This window comes from Garra rufa, chromosome 15 (genome assembly GCF_049309525.1).
Source record: "Garra rufa chromosome 15, GarRuf1.0, whole genome shotgun sequence".
NCBI lineage: Eukaryota > Metazoa > Chordata > Actinopteri > Cypriniformes > Cyprinidae > Garra > Garra rufa.
This window is the reverse complement of record NC_133375.1, coordinates 45,662,836-45,682,219: the sequence shown is the minus strand read 5'-3', so window position 1 is coordinate 45,682,219 and position 19,384 is coordinate 45,662,836. Positions and strand designations below refer to the sequence as shown.

Below are 19,384 nucleotides of genomic sequence, written 5' to 3'. Positions count from 1 at the left end.
TTGTGCATTAGACCGTTGCAAATGAAGATGATTTACACTGCTCTGTGTGTGTGTGTGTGTGTGTGTGTGTGTGTGTGTGTGAGTGCGTGTGTGTGAGCGTGTGTGTGTGAGCGTGAGCGTGTACCTTGATGTCAGCCCGTAGTTCAGCGAGCTGCTCCTCTGTCAGTGATGCTGATTTGTCAGCAAGTCTCTTCAACTCTTCTGCTTTCTTCTGACGGCCATCCAGGATCGCCACTGTCACGAAAAACACACAGCTGATCAACCTCACTGAACGGCATACTTTTTCATGGTGAAAGCCACACTTGAGTTATTCATTTACAACAGAAACCAAATAAATTTAAAGGGTCATGAACTGAGAAACCATCTTGATCTTAATTGCAGAAACCAAATGATAAAGATGACTTGATCAGGGCTCGAAATTGCGACCGTTTTGGTCGCATATGCTCCCAAAATTTAACCTGCGCGACCTCAAAATATATTTGGGAGCATTTGTGTGAGTGAGAGAAATTGTTGTGTTGCGACTTGGTTTCATTTCTTTACAAAACTTTGGCGAGCCCAACTACTGCACAGACTGCTGTGAGCTGATGCGGTGACAGGTTCACCATTCTCTCTTTTGATTGTGGACAATTAAAAGGTCTCCACAATCTGCTTTTGAAGAAATCTATTTCGTGCTGCAGCGTACATTGTCAGATACAATTCTGCCGCCTCCGTCTCAATATACTGTCCAACGCCGCATACATTCACATCAGATGATAACTCAGCGGCAGAGTTCCACTCGCACAGGGCCGTAATTTCCACTGGAGACACGCTTTTCAAAATCCCGTTGGTGTCCTCCCACTTTCAAATGGTTTTGTTAAAGTAATCTCTTGTATTGTAGAATGCACGCTCAGCGCCGTCGAGAGATTCGTGCGATTGTTAAAACGAAACCAAAAGTCAAACGCGCACACGCATTCAAGAGCAATTTTAACACCCCACGTTTAGAGAGCGACTCCCCAATGCGCGCAAATAGGCTACATAACATATCTAGGCTGTTATTAGTATGTGGGCTATAATAAGCTGTATTGTGTCTATAGCTCTGTATCATGCCTGAAAAATTCGGTCTCTATTTGCACTTTGAATATGAAAGAGTAGCCTACTTTGATCCTGCATTTATTGTCTACACGACTAAGAAAGAACTGTGTCGTTTATTTTTTGTTGTTTCTACTGTAGATTGTTTAAAAATGCATTGGCTGTCTCTAATTTAAATGGCTGTACCTATAATAGAGAAAACAAACATCTTGTTCATGCACTCATATTTTCATTCATTCTTGTCCCTTGCTTAAGGCGTAAAATAAATATATAAAAAAGGCTTTCAGAATCAGCCCATTTGCTTGTAAAACATCTGCAATCAGAATCGACCATAAAGAATCAAGATCGGTGCATTACTAAAAAGAAATTGGGTGTTCTAACTTAAAAATATCTACTCAGAATACAACAAAACGCTGTGCAGAGTCAAGTTGTGGAAAAACAGTCTGATCCTAATGTTAGGAAAGTGTGGATGAACTTTATTGTTAATGAAGTTCCAGACCGCTTCGGTGAGAGCTTAGTCCTTTCTTCTCTTCATTCTCCCGCAGATTCGTTTACAAACAAGGCACAATTCGACATGGAATTTTCAGAAAGATCGAAACTAAAAGACGACGCTGTGCCGACTATATCGGATCCGACGGTGATCTTGATAACTCTATAAGCGGACCTCAGGGAACAGTACAAAATAATGAGAAAGTCAGTTCATGAACACAAGCTAATTTAGGATTAATTTGCTTAACAAGCGTATTAACAGAATAAAAAAGTATGTTTGACAGACAATGTCCCCTAAATATGAGTGTAGTGTTCTATCCTACATCATGTGTAAATGACGTGATCTCAACAGTTATTAAAGGAAAAAGTACTTCTGATCCCAACTGCAGAGTTGACTGCATGTAAATTAAGCACTCGCCCCATTCCGATGCCATTTATTTTTGCGGTGTACATTCCACTGTCATTAGGAAAGGAATCGTGAGGAGCTGAAGTGTAAATGTGTGTCAGTCTGAACGCCAGACGGACCGTTTGTGCATCAGAGCCGTTCTACTCACAGGCTTCTGCTTTGACGTTGTCCATCTCTGTGAGCAGCGCCACCTCTCGATCCATGAGACTGAACAGAGAACAGCAACAGTTACAGACACTTTTCATTGTGCTTTACTAACAAAGACAACAGGAGAATCAATACTTGTACAGTCAAAGAAGCAAAAAAGGACCAACAAAAACTGAGTGTGAAGAGAAAATGATGCTCTTTAACCCTTGTGCGTCAAAAAAAAAAAAAAGTTACACACAGGTGCAAAATGGACAAAAATACCCATTGTCCAAAAATGGTCATAAAAATATGTTTTATTGATATTTGTTTCCACTTTGACTGATGTGGATTGTTTAACCAGCATCAGTTCTATCCATAGATACCAAACATTCATTCATTTTCAGAGTTGTAACCCTTTAAATGCTGGTTTGTTTGCATAATGCCACAGGTGTTTTTTTATGAAAAAATGAAAAATAGTAGTAATTTCCATATACTAAATGGTAAATGCTGAGCAGAATTTTTTTTTCTTTGCTTATTAGGTTCTTGGGTGTGTCAGTGAAAAACAACAACATTCATTTTGAGGCATTTATATTTATGTAGTGTTAGATTAAAAAAAATGTATATGCCAAACTTGAAGGAAAAAAAAAGGGCACAATCTAGTAAAAATGAGAAAAATGTAAAATTTGCAGCCTATTAGCAAATATTGCATCATTTTAGTCAAATGGCCCTGGGTTAAATAATTGCGTTTTTGTTCTTAAGGTCCTGAGTGCGAGTATTTTTTGTACAGAGGGTAAAATTGATTTTTTTTTAAGAAAATGATGGTGAAATATTAAAATTTCAAGAAAAATAAACACCTGAGCCAAAATGTATGCAGTTGGCATTAACACAAGCACACTTATAACAAAAAACTAATCTGAAATGGACATAAATGTCCATAAGGTCGCACAAGGGTTAACCCTCAAGCATCCTTCATATAGCAGCCCTTAATCGGTCCTTCCTGGACAAATTTGGGCACGAAGGTCTCAGGTGTGATCCCAATTTTTATTTAATTTTTTTCAATAAATGTCACATCACTGTCTTCGCTAAAATAAAAACTATCCATTCATGCAATTTTTGGTGTTTTTTTAAATTTATTTAATTCATTGAAAACATGCTTTTTTTATTTCATATTTAATGTCTTATACGTCAGTAAAAAAAAAAAAAAAGTTCAGTCAGCCAAAACCTAAAAGCTGATGGTATAATACAAAAATATCAATAGCTACCATTTGGCTATAATACTCAATTGCTGCATATTGGCTGAAATCTATAAACCCCCCAAAAAAAATCAAATTCAATAACTCAAAAACGTAAACCAGAAATCTTTGGAAAAATTCGATTTTGATTTAGATTAATTGCGCAGCCCTGTGTGAGAGCCTTCAGTGTGTGTGTGTGCACTGCATACCAGCTCTGCAGCTCAGCAAACGTCTGCTTTATCCTCTTGATGGAGGAGTCCATCTCGTCTCTCACCACCACTCTGTAGCGGGACAGAGACGCCGCACATCTCTGCAGGTCCTTCGCGGAGCGATCGGCGTTAGGCCCTGACAAAACAACACCAGGTCTTCACAAAGCATCTCGTGAACACACAAGCTCTACTAACAGCGCTCCAGCCCCAAAACCTCCAGCCATCGGGTTCCCGTCAGAACTAGACATCTGGGGCCGTTTCACAAACATCATTACAACATTCTCATGAACTTCTTAGAATTTATCTTAAGAAACAAATTAAGAAATTTCTTAAGATAATTTCTAAGAAGTTCATAAGAATGTTCTTAAGTGCATTTCTTGAAATATTCTTAAGTAGTTCTCAAATGTGTTCTTAAGAACATCTTAATTTTTTTCTTAAGAAAATTATACATGAATACATGGCTAAAGACGCATTGATAAACTCGCACTTTATTGTCTTTTTTTGTGGTTTCTGCAGATTATCCTAATAATCATAATAAGCACACACACTATTTTCGTCACGATCTTCACTGGCGCTCGGCTTCACGTTTTTAATGCGCCGTGTTTTTAAACAGTAACTTTTAAAGGGTCCGTCTTAAGCTTCGACGATCTGTTTTATTCATTGTTGTGCCGTTTTCGTGCCCTCATCCAAATGAACGCTTCCGGTATGCGTTTCTGCTCTGCTACAGCAAACGTGTCCTGTGCATATGCGCTAAATACTGCCAAAGATCATGACGTATTTATAGGTTAAATTATAGGCTAAATTATAGGTTAAATTAATAATTATAGGTTAAATAAAACAAACAAACAAAAAAAGTTCAATTAAATCTTTTTTTGTAGAGTTGCTACTGAGTTTTGATCTCAGCAAAAAGTAGAGTCATATATGGGCTAATCATGATCCATCATTGTTTTCATTATCATTCATCACTGCCACTTCAGACAACTCCTGCTCATCTCTATTAATAGTCCTAATATGTATGATCTGTAGCTAGTAGTGTTGCAATGCTTATATAGAACAATTCATTTGAAATAACGCAATAAATTCATTAAATAATTCTCACTATTTGGGATTTAAGACAAGTCTCGGGCTATCCCAACTTCAAGAAGTTATTTATGATGGTTTTTAAGAAGACTTTTCAAGAATTAGAATTTTCTTGAAAATTGTCTTAAGAACAATATTAAGTAATAAGATAAGAATGTTCTTAAGATGAATTTTTGGGAAAACAAAATATTCTGTTTTCTTATTTTAGGAAATAATAAGAAAATGGAAGTTAAGAAGAAATTTGTTCTAAGGAATGTTTCTTGAATCCGGCCCCTGGGACCAGTCACAGGTTTGAACACAGCTGAACGCTCTGGTTAAACAGTAAAAAATGTTGGTTTGTGTTCTACTGACATCTTGGATGCGCTGGGGATAAACATCACATTTTCATCTTTGGGTGAACTATCCCTTCAGCATGGGCTGACATTACGTGTACGCTCTTCTTTTTTTCCTCTTTAACGACTGCCTCAAATTAAATGATAACGCGAGGCAAGTGGAACTCATTGAGGGATTTGACAGTGTAATTTAGAGATAAGCATTTCAAATGTAGGCTATTATATACACACACGCAGGTTTCTTTCTTAGCATCTTGCTTCTACTCTAGGGCTGCAACAACTAATCGATAAAATCAATTATCAATAATGAAATCCGTCGACAACGATTCTCATCATGGATTAATGGGGTCGGCCCACAATGCACGTATAACTTCAGAGAATCACGTCAAATTACAGAATGACGCATTTCAATGGACAAAATGCATCTAAAAATAGTGGAGGAAACAGACTGAGATGCTGCAGGAGAGTTACGTGATCCAAGCTGCACAAAACATGAGAATTCCTCATTTTTAACTTGAAGCTAATAGAGTAATGGCTCGCCCTGTGAGACGCTTTGAGATCCGTTTGCATCCTCAGCATGAACACTTTCAGTTTACGGTCATATCCTTATCTGTAAACGTCACACATTCACAAGAGCATTTCCATTTATGCATAAAGTCCATTCTGGCAGTCTGTGTTAACTTTAAATCTTTACTGAATGAGCGTCAGACTGGAACACAGAACACAGACCGGGAGACAATTAATACTCAGCGCAAAAACATTCATTGTGCTGAAACATCAGTCGTTGAATGTTAAATTTAGATTTAAATACAACATGTAGTGCACATATTTATGGAGGGTAGGAACTGTAGGGCTGTGACGTGGCAGATTTTTACCATCGCCGGTGGTGCGGTGTTTTATATAAGGGAGACTCAAACATTATTAACAAACGTGCGTCTATTTTAGCAATTCCGTCGGTGAACAAGCAGCCTACAAAACACTAAAATAAATCAAAGAAATAGTACATTTAAATAAAAAGTAGCCTAAATAAGTGTAACATAGGCTATTAAACAATCATTCGTTCCAAAATATTCCTAACAACCTCATCAGCTGATCAGAATTACTGGCCCGAGTCCGACTGGAACCTGGCTTTTTTTCCTCTTTCTCTTCCCCATTGCACAGCTGCTGTTTTTAATAGCAAAGTAATGACATTTATTTTCGTTTCTTTAGTTTATAAAATTTAGAAATATATCTGGAACACATTTTTTTGTGAAATTCAAGTTTTAGTTTTTTTAAAGTAACGACCGCAAGCGGCCGGCGGCAGACAGATCCATTCAGCCTTCTCAGGTCACCACGATTTACATTAAAATCCTTAGATATAAAAAAAAAAAAACCACTTAAAGCATATCACAATATTAGTTTATTCGTTTAAAGGAGAACTCCGGTGTGATATTGACCTAAAGTGTATTGAATCATGATACCGAGTGTGAACGTACCTTGCATATTTCATCTCGGTTTGTGTCCAGCTGTCCGAAATCTGGGGTCAGTTAGCCGATGCTCACAACAGCTTGTCAATGAAAGTCAATCGGGCATCGAAGTAGCCATGTAAATAAATCACTGTTTTACGCCATTTACGAGGCACAAAGTAGCTCCACACTTCATTGGTAGACTTCCTAGGGCCCTGACATTTAAAACGAGACATTGAGAACTCAGAAAAAGCACCGGTAGTTTATTTACAAGAAGATTTATACAGACATCTTCCACCAGGAACAGAGCAGTCGCCGCCATCTTAAATGTAGTCACGATAAGTCGAGTGTCGAGCACGAAGGAAACTACAACCTGATACGTTGATAACCTGATAAATTCATTGGTGCTCCACACTCGATTTATCGTGACTACATTTAAGATGGCGGCGACTGCTCTGTTCCTGGTGGAAGATGTCTGTATAAATCTTCTTGTAAATAAACTACCGGTGCTTTTTCTGAGTTCTCAATGTCTCGTTTTAAATGTCAAGGCCCTAGGAAGTCTACCAATGAAGTGTGGAGCTACTTTGTGCCTCGTAAATGGCGTAAAACAGTGATTTATTTACATGGCTACTTCGATGCCCGATTGACTTTCATTGACAAGCTGTTGTGAGCATCGGCTAACTGACCCCAGATCTCGGACAGCTGGACACAAACCGAGATGAAATATGCAAGGTACGTTCACACTCGGTATCATGATTCAATACACTTTAGGTCAATATCACACCGGAGTTCTCCTTTAACCAAGATAAATGTGTGCTAATAGGCGCATTTCCAGTCGTTTGTGCGGAGAGTGAAAGCTTTGGTGCCGCCAGCGCTATGTGAAACTTAATTTTCGCTCATAAAGGTAAGAGTAATAAATTGAATTTAAATAATTTACTACTATAAAACGAAATAATTCAAATCGAAAACAAAACAATTTTATTAGCTATAGGCCTAATCCATAAATATACATTTAGGCATCAGGATCGTCAACTTCATCTTCGCGACACAGACTCAGAAAACCCTAGTTTATTAATAAAAAAAAAAAAAAATTTAATAGCTCCTTACTTTTTCCTCTGACACATTCATGGTAATTACTTTAGCTGGGGCTTTGCAGTTTAAACACCGCCACGGCACAATAAATAGCAGAAACACTATTTTATGCTTGTTATAATGTGTTTTTCTTCAGATCGGTGGTCTAATACATTGTTAAGCACTGTGTTCTCATAGCATTCAGAATGTGGAATAGTGTGATTTTGACCAAAAAAGAAAAGAAAATGGGAATTAAGCCAACTAATCGATTAATCGGAAAAATAATCGGCCAACGAATCGATTATCAAAATAATCGTTAGTTGCAGCCCTATTCTACACTTGTCAGATACAAAACTTGTTTAAATGACTATCAAATTAGTTGTTGCGCACATCCCTGGTTTCTTTATGCGTGTTGTCTTATTTGTTCTCTCATAAAGAGACAGGCAGAGCCAGAAATACACCATCCATTATTAATTGCCGTTTTATTTGAATGCATTAAAATCAGAAGAATCATTTGTGTGTTTCGATGCTTATTTTTTGGCACTCCAGTTTTATTCAGGCCGTTTAAACAGTCGATGAAGCGGCAGGAAGATCTCAACGCCACACCGGCTTTCATTTAGTCTTCAGTCATGTTCGACGCAGTAATCAAATTTCTAATTAATGTTCATCACACTTCAATATTTAGACTTACATAGGCTATATACACAAACTGCCAATGACAATTCTTCTAAACATTCATTAATCTTCGGTCATTCCAATATTTAATAAACAGTTAAAAAAAAAGTTGCAACTGTGTTATTTCAATGAGCTAACAATCTAAGAGTTGTATTTTTTGTTAAAGAATAACTTATTTAGCAAATGTAGGTATTGCTCATTGTGAATATTAATGCATTAACTAAGAGATCTTACTGTAAACTGATAACTATTAGTCTTTATAATTCTTTTGCACTTTGTGTAAATCTTTTAACTTTATACTTGTGTATTGCTTTATTGTATTTAAACGTTCAGTTATTTTTGTTACAAGAAAATAGTTATTAAACCCGTTATACTGTAACCACTTTTTTGCAAACAAATGTCAATATCATGCTAATACTGTATACCTTAATAAAAGTATTATCGATTAATCCCAACATGGAAATTGATATCGGCATATCCCTATGCATATTGTTATTTAAAGAAACCAAACAAAAGCAATAAAAGTATTTCAGGAAGAGCTTTTCATCTTTTTTATTTTTATATAAAATTATGGCATGCAGTTGCTTCAAACAATAGTATAAAGCTATTTAACCCTTAAAGACCTACAACATTTTTGGGGCACCTGAGGCACCTGTATATTTCTTTGTTTTTTCAGACCTATTTTAGCGGTCAGCATCAATTTTCATATATCATTATAAACAAAAGAACTTGAACTTTATGTCTATCTTATTTAAAATTATATTTTTCCTTTCGTTTTCTCTAAAAATTAGTGAATTTCCAGAATTTTAGGAAAAACGCTAGCAACAATCGGGTGTTTTTTTACTTTTACTCAAACAAAAACTCCTGAAGTTTGGATTTTTTTATTAGAAATTTGTATTTAGGTCTTTTACACCAGTGGTTCTCAATCCTGGTCCTGGGGGACCCCTGCTCTGCACATTTTGCATGTCTCCCTTATTTAACACACCTGATTGAGATTATCAGCTCATTAGTAGAGATCCATGAACTGAACTAACAAGCTGAAGATCTCATTCAGGTGTGTTAAATAAGGGAGACATGTAACATGTGCAGAGCAGGGGTCCTCCAGGACCAGGATTGAGAACCACTGTTTTCAGTGAAAAACAGGCCAAAAAAACGTTTCAGGAGTAAAGTCATAGCAGAAACAGTGTTATATAATAGCAAAACAGTAAAAATAAGTTACTTTTTCAGATAAATATATTCTTAATCTGAGGATTAACAAACACAAACAGTGTGGAAAGTAGCACAAGAAAAATTGCACAAAAAAAATAAACAGTCCAAATTATTCACAAAATGAGAGCGAAATATACAGAGTGCAACCGAAAAAATAGTGAAAATAATCTTTACAAACTATATAAGAATACAAACTAATTAACCAAATAGATGGATCCGCTGGCTGTAGTCTGCGTCAGAATCTATTTCACCGGGACATCGCCTAGTGAAGCGAAAACCTGCATTCCAGAGCTTTATCCGATATGTACTGCTGTTTCATCTTTGTTTTTGGTTTGTGTTATGTCAAAGGGCTCTGTCCTGAATATTTCTGTACATTTTCAAAGAATGCTGTCATGCAAATGTCTTATTTTGCGTTTGTTTTCATGCACGCAAGACGCACTTCGCTTTCACTTTGCGTTTGTTCAGATTTCCAAAGAAACTTGCTCATCGGTGGTTCAAAAGACCAAAACCTATGTTTATTGGTGGAATAGATGACAGTTTGAACCAATCTGGGCACAGGGGTGGGACTAAGCATCAACAATCGTTCCTGTTTGGCTCAGAGGACCGAAACGTATTGATTTCACCTGACAAATCAGTGCTGAGGAAATGTGATGACGCAATCACGCTCACCACGGAGCCTCTGAATATCCACATGAGACAGAGTACGAAAAGAGTAGATTCTGTGCATTACGTGACTTTTTAAAGCATTCAGACTGGATTAGCGGTTCAAAAGTTATTAAACATTTAAGAACAATAGTTATTTTTAGCCGCGGACGGCTGTCTCGGTCTTTGAGGGTTAAAACATTAACCAATGTAAACTGTGATAATCGTAATCAATGATTGCAATTACAATTTCAAGGCAATAATCGACAATTGTGATTTTTGTCATAATCGTGCAGCCCTACGACGCAGAAAGGAAAGACCAACGTAGAGCGATCGTTCACAAAATAAAGCAACTCTTACCGATCTTTCTGCCGGCAGGACCTCGCTGCGTGTCGTCAAACAGAATGGGCGCAGAGGGATTATGGGAGCTGGAAACGGGCTTGGATTGAGATCTGTTGGAGTTTCTGTGATGGTTCTGTCGCGCTCCGTGATTGGTGCTGGGCTGAGGGGCGGGGCTCGGTGCGGAAGCCACGCCTCCACCTGCGGCAGAGAATGGCAGAGTTAATCGGCGCTCAAACACCTGCAGGGCATCACCTGCTCTCAGCAAACGCACCTGCGGCCTCCGAAACCTCAGGGACGGCGGTTTCCGAGTCGAGCTCGGCGGCGTCCAGGGAGGCGGAGTCCAGCTGCTCGCTCAGAGAATCCAGCGAATCGCCGTCGGCCGCCGCAGAACCGTTCGCGTGGAAACCGTTAACGGCCTCCTGAAGCTTGGGGTCCGGGGCCGAATCGGCAGCGGTCGAGTCTGCGGGAACGTCGCTTTGTGCTTTCGGCTTCTTTTTCTTCTTGGGCTGCGAGCGACAGAACGAACACAAGCGACAGCTGACATTTATACCTTTGAGACACTCAGTACTCAACATTTAAACCGCATGTTTTCGTTTATGGTTTTATGTCATGACAGTCAGATATGATTTGAGACTGAAGCTTATTCCCTCACCTTCTTTTTCCCAGTGACATTCCACTCCTTCAGGATCTCCACGGCCCCGCCTAACACACACACACACACACATACACAGAGAGACAGACACACACACACACACAGACACACACGTTAAGAGTCTCGTCACGCTGGGGACACACAGAACTGCCTCCCATGAGACCTGCATGAGGGCATTGGGTGTGTGGTTGTTTTTCCCCTTTTCTGTTTAACACCATGCCAGCATCTATGGCTATATTCATGCTTCATGTAAGGAGAGACACTGAAGGCAAAATCAGTTTTCATGCACTTGTCAAGTTTGAGATTTTACACTTTTTGGTTTTTCAGAGTGTTTTTTCAGACTAGTGGAAATAAGAGACTGTTAAGTGTTTCTTTTATAGCACTTTATCCATTTGCGTCATTAGATTTAAATTACAATACATATTTTAAAGGCCATTTTCTCAAAATGAGTTTTTTCTCCTACACTGAGCCATAAATCTCCACTTCAGCAGCACTAACCACACTTTACATTTGTGTTCCTGTCTATATCCTGAAGGTTTTTACAGTCGGATTTGCTCGTGAGTAAAAGGCGGAAAAGGGTAAGCATAAAAACAATAAGTGCAATACTGCTTTAAAATGTTTAATGTAATTGCATTTTTGTTTTTGCTGAGGAAAAATAAATCTCATACATTTTCCTCTAATTTACATTAAAAACACCCATTAAAAACATCTTGTCAGGCATATTTACAACAAAAATCAATTTATGACATTAAAAGACAAGAAACTTATTTTAAACTTATTTTAAAGAAATGTAATTCTACATTTTTTAAAATTGTCACTATTTTTTACTCATTTAAAACAATCAAATTTAATGTTCCTTATTCTTTTATTGTAATATGAGAAGTCAGGATAAGCATGTTGTTAGAATTTTTACATAAATACTGTGTTACACTGAATGACAATCTAACATTATCTCAACCAAATTTTCACATTTTATTCTCCAGAAACTTATTTGAAACCTTAAAAGTAGACCCTTTACTTACACTTAAAGTCCTTTCTATGGACATTAAATCACTTTTGTACATTTCTTTTGATGTGGACATCTTCACTTCCTTGACCCTCATATATATAATTTGCTTGATTATGTACACATTTTATTCCTCCCAAAATTGTGAAAATATATTAGTTTTCTGTCTGTTCTAAGTATTTTGAGTGACAAAAATAAGATAAAAATTCCCTCTGTAAAACATTTGATTCTAATAGCTCAAATTAGCGCTTATTTCAATAAATAATGATCATTTGCATATTTAAAGCTGAGGTTCTAGAACACTTGTAATACAAAAAATGTTTGCAATTATCAATGTAATCAATCATCTGGGTAAGTAAGGCGACAACTATTATTATTATTTTACCCTTTTCACCTGCAGTGTCTCGCCTTAAAAGTAAAGCTAAACAAGTTAAAAAAAAAAAAAAAGTAAAAGTGTCTGTGTGTTTGTACCTTCCACAAACGCCTGCACCGCTCGATCCACGCAGTTTTCGAAGTGCTGCAGCACCAGAACGATCTCATTATTGCTCTTGTTGGGAACCACAGCTCGCACAGCGCTTATCTGTCGAGAGCCAAAACATTTTCAGATTCGCAGCAGAGTAAAAACACAGACATAAAGAGCACGGCGAAGACCGGAAGAGGACATTCGCACGGACAAATAGAAGAAAAGCCATTTGTACCTTTTCCTTCATCTTCTCAAACGTTCCTCCTTGAGACATGACCATTTTCGAGTGCGTGTCGAACACCACTCCGGACACATCTGGAAAAAGAGGAGGGAGGAGAGACTGAGAGATTTCCAGAGTTTCCACGTGTTCAGTTCTGAAAACTGCAGCTCGACTTCAACAGCGCAGAAACTCTTGGCAGAGGATCTCGGTTAAAGCTTTTCCCCAAAAATATGTAGGTCAAGAGAAGAGCCAGAGAGAGACAGGAGGGGCTGAACGGGGAACGATCGCACAGACCCCATTTCACCATCGGGACGTCCAGACCAAGTGCTTCTACCTCCAATCCCAACATCAGAGTGATTTCATATTACATTTATTATCCAGTCTGACACACGTCAAATACATGAAGGTTATTACATTCAAAAACACACACACACAAAAAAAAACAAAAAACACACATCAATTCCGCCAGCAGTAAAACTAGAACAGAGGCGACTATAATCACAGCTCCACTTTACAGTAACAGCCTAACCTTCAGGCACAAAACGAAAACACAATTCAGTCCGGTGCAGCATTACAGTACAGATCTACTTTTGTTTTTGTAGTAACACAAACCACTAGGCAACAGTGTGAAGATGTGAAAAACTACTATCATGTGTGTTTACAAAAATTAGAGCAGCACAGGCCTCAGAAACTCACGTTTGAGGGAGACAGAGGAAGCGCACAAACTTCTTATATAGTAGAGTGTGACTTGTGATTTGATTTTTTGCATTATTGACACACTATTGTCCCATTTTAATACTGTAAAGCTGCTTAGACACAACTTGTATTGTAAAAAGTGCTGTATAAATAATCTTGACTAGACTGGTCCTCACATCTTTGTCATTTAATTTGTTTTTACATTCATTTCCAGTATGTTTGTCCTTTTCCATCTCTAACTGTACAGAGTCAGAATTATCATATGCTCTCAGACATATGACCACAAAATCAGTCATTTTTGGAAAGTTTTCCATTGATGTCTGGTTTGTTAGGATAGGACAGTATTTGGTTAGACAACTACTAAAAAATTCTGGAATCAGAGGCAAAAAATAATAATTAAATTAAAATATTGAGAAAATCGACTTTAAAGTTGTCCAAATTAAGTTCTTAGCTTGCACAATACTAATCAAAAATCAAGTTGATATATTTACAGTAGAAAATGTACAAAAATCTTCATGAAACAAAAATGTAAAAAATAGATAATTTTGACCCATATAATGTATTCTTGGCTATTGCTGCAAATATACCTGTGCTACATAAGACGGGGTCACAAATGTGATTTCGGTCCGTTAGTTTAAGAGCTCATTTTCACACGGTTCATTTCTGCTTCATGAGACTACAAAAATAAAAATACACAATCAATCCGTGAATAATGTGTTTTGCTGAATGCATACTCCGTATGTGATCATTTTGTAAGGTGATGGTCATCTCTCTTCAACCAGAATGAATCTAGAAACACCAGCAGATTCCTCTCATCACAACATCCAGAGCTTTAATCAAATCATCTGGCATGATTGACAGTCACTGAACAGCAGTTCTCAGATCAGTGACTAAAGGATGATAGTACGGACTACACATGAACATCCAGTGTGAACTTCCTGTCACATAATGCAGGTGTGGCACCTGTGTGTGATGATAAACTAAAGCACAACAGATTTCACACACACACACACACACACACACACGAGAGTAAAGCCCCAGCCAATCTGCCAGATAACCCGATAAGCGTCCGCAGGTTTACTAGTACAGTAACTCGATCAGCCGATGTCAGCTGCAGATTTTCATGTTAATGCAGCCACACCTACAATTCACACAGGAATCTGTGCGGCTCAGGTGTTCAGAGTCGCCTACATCAGCTAGACTGGATTGTTATACCACCTACACGAGCTGGTATCCATCACTCCTGGATGACTGTCACAAAAATTCACCGTCTCAACTGGAAATGCTGGTGCTTTCGTGTGCGTGAGGATTTCCCTTCGAGCAACATTTCTCCAGCTCTTCAACATTGGAACTGATAAGACGTGCGGCGGGTCAGAAACATCAGCCATAAAGACACGCGACGGCGGCGAGGCGCGGTTTAATCGGGTCAAAGGCTGCTGAAGATGCCGTCTGCGTACAGTTTACAGTGCGTTCTGCTGCTTTCAGCTCCTCCACCCTTCGATCAGAGTTCAGGAATTTGCAAAGTCATTGAAACGCAAAGTTTTCATTTGACAAACAAAACCAGAGACTGCAGAGCGAGCGACTCAACCGCACGGGAAGCGTTAAAGAAACGATTCATCAAACGCAGTCTAGTCTTTGACGCGATTTCTGTTTCTACCGAAGATCTAAAAGCCTCCAAAGTTCAGCATCTGAAGGACATCCAGCGTTCGGATGAAGGAGTCGAATCAGCAGCTCATAAGAAGATGCTTCTACATCTGCTTGAGACAACTGAACACGACAAACCATCAACACAAATGATGCTAACGGTGCCGTCGTGATCTTGTGTCTAACGACAGAATCGGAGTCAAACTAACAAACCTGTCGTCGTCACTGCCTTGAGTGCATTTGCTCTGAAATAACGCCAGTATTTCCTATACATTGATTTATCTGTGGTGGTCTGCCACTGTCAACACTGATCTCCACAAACACATTTTCCAAAAAGCTTTGACTTCATCTAATAAACTTAAACACTGCATGTTTCAAAATCAAAAGTTTTTATATGAATGTATTGAGAAAAGTTTCAATTTCATCTTTTCTATAATTTCTGAGCGCAGCACTGCTTTGTTTTCAGCTGTTATTAGGGAAAGCGCTGTTTCTGCTGCCCCAAAAGCACCACCTGTTGGCAGCCAATGAATCTGCATTTTCAATCAGCCTGTTTTTGTTCAGACCAATGAGAAAATCAAATGATGTTGTCTGATATCGACCGATGCGAGTCTGTCGGAAACACTGAACTCTGGACTTGTGATTCAGACAGCACAGCTCCAGTTACAAAATATGAAGTATGTACTTATTTAAACAGACAAATATAAAAATATCAAGAGAACACAAAAAAAATGCAAAAGCAGTTCAAGTTGTTTCAAAAACAAAGAAATCCTTCATTTAATACAATCAAGAAATGTTGGAGTGTGCATTTAGTGAAAGTAAATATATATATAACTTTCACTCAAATTGTGAGCGGGTTAAAAAGAAAAATATTGTTTTGCAACATAAGAGTGAAATTAACATGGCTTAAAAAAAAAAAAAAAAAAAAAAAAAAAAGGCTAAACCTATAATCAGAATAAGTACGGAGATCCTATTACTGATCCTCAATGTTTTGCCCAGTCCTGACGGTGATTATATGAACCGAATCGTAGTATGAGATCGCTCACCTTTATGACCGCTCTTCCTCGCCATCCTCGTCAGTCAGTTGCACTTCTATAGGAAGAGAAAAAAATCTGTTTAACAACTCACATTGTAATTAAGACTGAAATTAAAACAGATCGAATCTCATTGAGATGCAGAAAGATTCGATGTAAAAAGATGCTGAATCAACTCCAACAACAGACTCATGGAATCAAACTGTGGCGACAATCTCAATCCCACTGACCTTTAGTCAGTATTTGTGTGAATCGATCATTAAAGTGCCATCACGCCCCGGACTGAAGCGAACGAAGTAAATACTAAAGATGGTTTACCGCACTCCATCGCAGGACGACAGAAACCGTGTGAAACGTCAGAGAGCCTTTTGTTACTGAAGAACCAGCCTTTACTTTAGAAATTACATTTGTATACAATTTTTTCTAAAACATTACCCACAATTTTATTTAAAGGAGTTATTCATTTCCAGAACAAAAATTTTACAGATAATGTACTCACCCCTTTGTCATTTAAGATGTTCACGTCTTTCTTTCTTCAGTCAAAGAAATTGTTAAAAAGCTTGAACTTCTGAAATGCAGTTTAAATGCAGCTTCAAAGGGCTCTAAAAGACCCCAGCCGAGGAAGAAGGGTCTTATCTAGCGAAACAATAGTTATTGTCTAGAAAAAAAAAAAAAAAGACCATTTATATACTTTGTAATATTAAATGCTGGTCTTGTCTAGCTCTGTGATGCACGTGTGTACTCTGTGTATTCCAGTTCAAGACAGTTAGGGTATGTGGGAAAACTCCCATCTCACTTTCTTCTCCAACTTCAGAATCGTCCTCCATCGCTGCAGAAGAACAGACCCAGTGTTTACAAAGTGATTGTGCAAAGATCAAATGCCCTTTACAAAAAAACTGCAAATGTAGGACGATTCTGAAGTTGGAGGAGAAAATGAGACGCGAGTTTTTAGACATACCCTAACTGTCTTGAACTGGAATACACAGAGTACACATGTGCATCACAGAGCTAGACAAGACCAGTATTTGACGTTAAAAAAAAAAAAAGTGTATAAATTGTACATTTTATTTAAAAACGGCCGATCGTTTCGCTAGATAAGACCCTTCTTCCTCGTCTGGGATCGTTTAGAGTCCTTTGAAGCTGCATTTAAACTGCATTTTGGAAGTTCAAACTCAGGGTACCATAGAAGTCCACTATATGAAGAGCATTCCTGAAATGTTTTCCTCAAAGACATGAACATCTTGGATGACAAGGGGGTGAGTAAATTATCAGTCTTTTTTGGTTCTGGAAGTGAACTAATCCTTTACCCAGCTCAAAATTCAGTCTAAATACTGAAAGGTGCATCAAAACCAGATTATGGCCCATAATCAGACCCACCTCAGCCCTGGTGTCAAAGCATACAGTGCTAATCGCTGTGTATATGAATTTAAGCCATCTCTGATCAGCATTAAACACCACTTGAGCAGTGCTTCTGTGCCTCCTTTGCAGTGCAAACATTGTAATATCTGGTATTTGTTTGGTTATTCTTCTAACCAAGCCTAACTTACACCACCATCCACTAATATTGATCCCAGCATCATTAATGACCGACTTGAGACTCTGGTGTAAACCAGCAGATCCTGAACAAACTATCCGTGTTTCAGTCACTCAGGGTCAGACGAGGACAAACTTCCACATCTACACTTGGACTCGATCCTATGCTGCAAAACAGACGCTAGAGAGAACCGAACCGAACCTGAAGAGTCCGTGAGAAATTAAAGCGTGCTTTCAATCGCGTTCGCCCTTATAGAAACACATCTGGCTGAATAACTGGGAATCCAAACGGAGAAGCCGTTCCCGGATGGTTTTCCCATCATCATCATCATCATCATCATCATCGGCGGCAGCAGTACCTTACAGTCGATCCGGAGCCGTTTCAGTCGTTCTTTCCTGAGAGTTGCTCGCGTTCAGCTTCGCCCGGAGTAAACCGGCTCCTTTATGAGCTCAATGAGCACAGACTCTCTCTCTCTCAGGAAAAAGAAACTTAAACTATGCAAACACGTACGCGCTCGGACTGACGTTTACACTCACACACACGCTCACGCCCGTTCCCTACCGGCGGCAACGCAAGCAGAACGTCACGCGGACGTCAGCACATCGCGCACCTGTGCAGGTGAAACAGGTGAAGCCGCATTCAGGGCTATATTTAACCTGACCGGAAAGCGAGCAGCTGTTTACCAAAGAGGAGGCGCGCGGCGCTCGCATCTCTGTTATGCAACCGGAATATTCCAGCAGCGAATCGGAACCGGATCCATCCGAGCGCAGAGTTCCTGCTCGGCCTGTTCCGCGGATCGTGCGGCGATAAGACGCGTAACTCGACCTGCGCGATGAAAAGGTGAGAAGCAGCAGAAGAAAAGAGGCTGAACTGGAGCCGGACAAAGCGCCGCTGTGTTCCCGTCTGGAAGTGGGCCACCGCCACAGGAAGCGGGACCGAATCCCGGAGCGCGCTGATGTGGCACTGCGAGACTGCACACGTGACGCGCGCGAATGATTGACAGGTGTCAAAACACTCATCATCCAGCACGCGCACATCAGTGCTGTGTGAACGCTGCCGATTCATTCCTAAATCTGTCTGTGTTTATGCGGCGATGCTGAGATTCGCTCTCTCTATCTCTCCTGAGCGAGTTCCTAATAGCGAGGCGAGCGTTTATAATGTCAATCACACTGCGGCGCGCGCGCTGGCTATGTGGCAGTATCTTAGCAACGCCTCCGCTAGCCGCGGAGCTAACGTATGCTAACCGAGAGCAAAGCGCACACAACGACGCTCAGATGAAAACAACTGCACAAAACATTCGGTTAGACGCGTCCCTCGAGCTGCCGTTTCACCGCTGCGACGCGCTGGCTGCTGTGTTTTTGTTAGCGTTCGCATCACGCGCGCAGCCGCGTTCACGCAGGATAGAACGCTTTTAATCACTGGAGCGATGGCGGGAAATGTCTTACCTGAGTGACCTGCAGAGATCCGCGGCACCTTCACACGCAGCGTGCTATCTTTTATTTGACTTTTGTGCGGTCGCTTATGCGCGAACGTCTGTCTTTTCTTTCAGCCGGCTCACGCGTCACTTCCGCTCGACCAGCGCGCGCCCCTCACTTCCGCCCTGCTTTATATCCGCACGCGCGGCACCAGACAAAAATAAAACCCAGTTGGGTAAAGGTTCAGCGTTGATCAGAGGAATCAAACTCTAGCAGCCTCTGTTCTCTAATTCCATTCTTTAACTTAAAAAAAAAGTTACACACAGGTGCAAAATGGACAAAACAGTCCATGTCTAAAAACTGACATAAAAATATGATTTATTAATATTTGTTTCCA

The 19,384-nt window shown here is 39.4% G+C and overlaps 1 protein-coding gene across 3 annotated transcripts in view; it reads right to left on the bottom strand.

Annotated features, from left to right (window-relative positions):
- Nucleotides 1–19,384, bottom strand: part of spats2 (spermatogenesis associated serine rich 2) — a 29,232-nt gene extending 9,848 nt beyond the window's left edge. Inside the window, exons 1-10 of one of the 3 annotated variants that reach the window (XM_073819655.1) lie at nt 19,018–19,384; nt 16,051–16,096; nt 12,683–12,762; nt 12,456–12,564; nt 10,979–11,028; nt 10,598–10,832; nt 10,345–10,524; nt 3,531–3,666; nt 2,112–2,170; nt 125–234 (exon numbers count right to left, since the gene is read on the bottom strand). In XM_073819655.1, the coding sequence (XP_073675756.1) occupies nt 125–234; nt 2,112–2,170; nt 3,531–3,666; nt 10,345–10,524; nt 10,598–10,832; nt 10,979–11,028; nt 12,456–12,564; nt 12,683–12,762; nt 16,051–16,075 (984 nt within the window). In that variant the 5' untranslated portion in view covers nt 16,076–16,096; nt 19,018–19,384. Of the gene's footprint in view, nt 1–124; nt 235–2,111; nt 2,171–3,530; nt 3,667–10,344; nt 10,525–10,597; nt 10,833–10,978; nt 11,029–12,455; nt 12,565–12,682; nt 12,763–16,050; nt 16,097–17,930; nt 18,191–18,255; nt 18,958–19,017 lie in introns of those variants that run through there. The other 2 variants (XM_073819657.1, XM_073819656.1) reach the window with 2 other exon arrangements.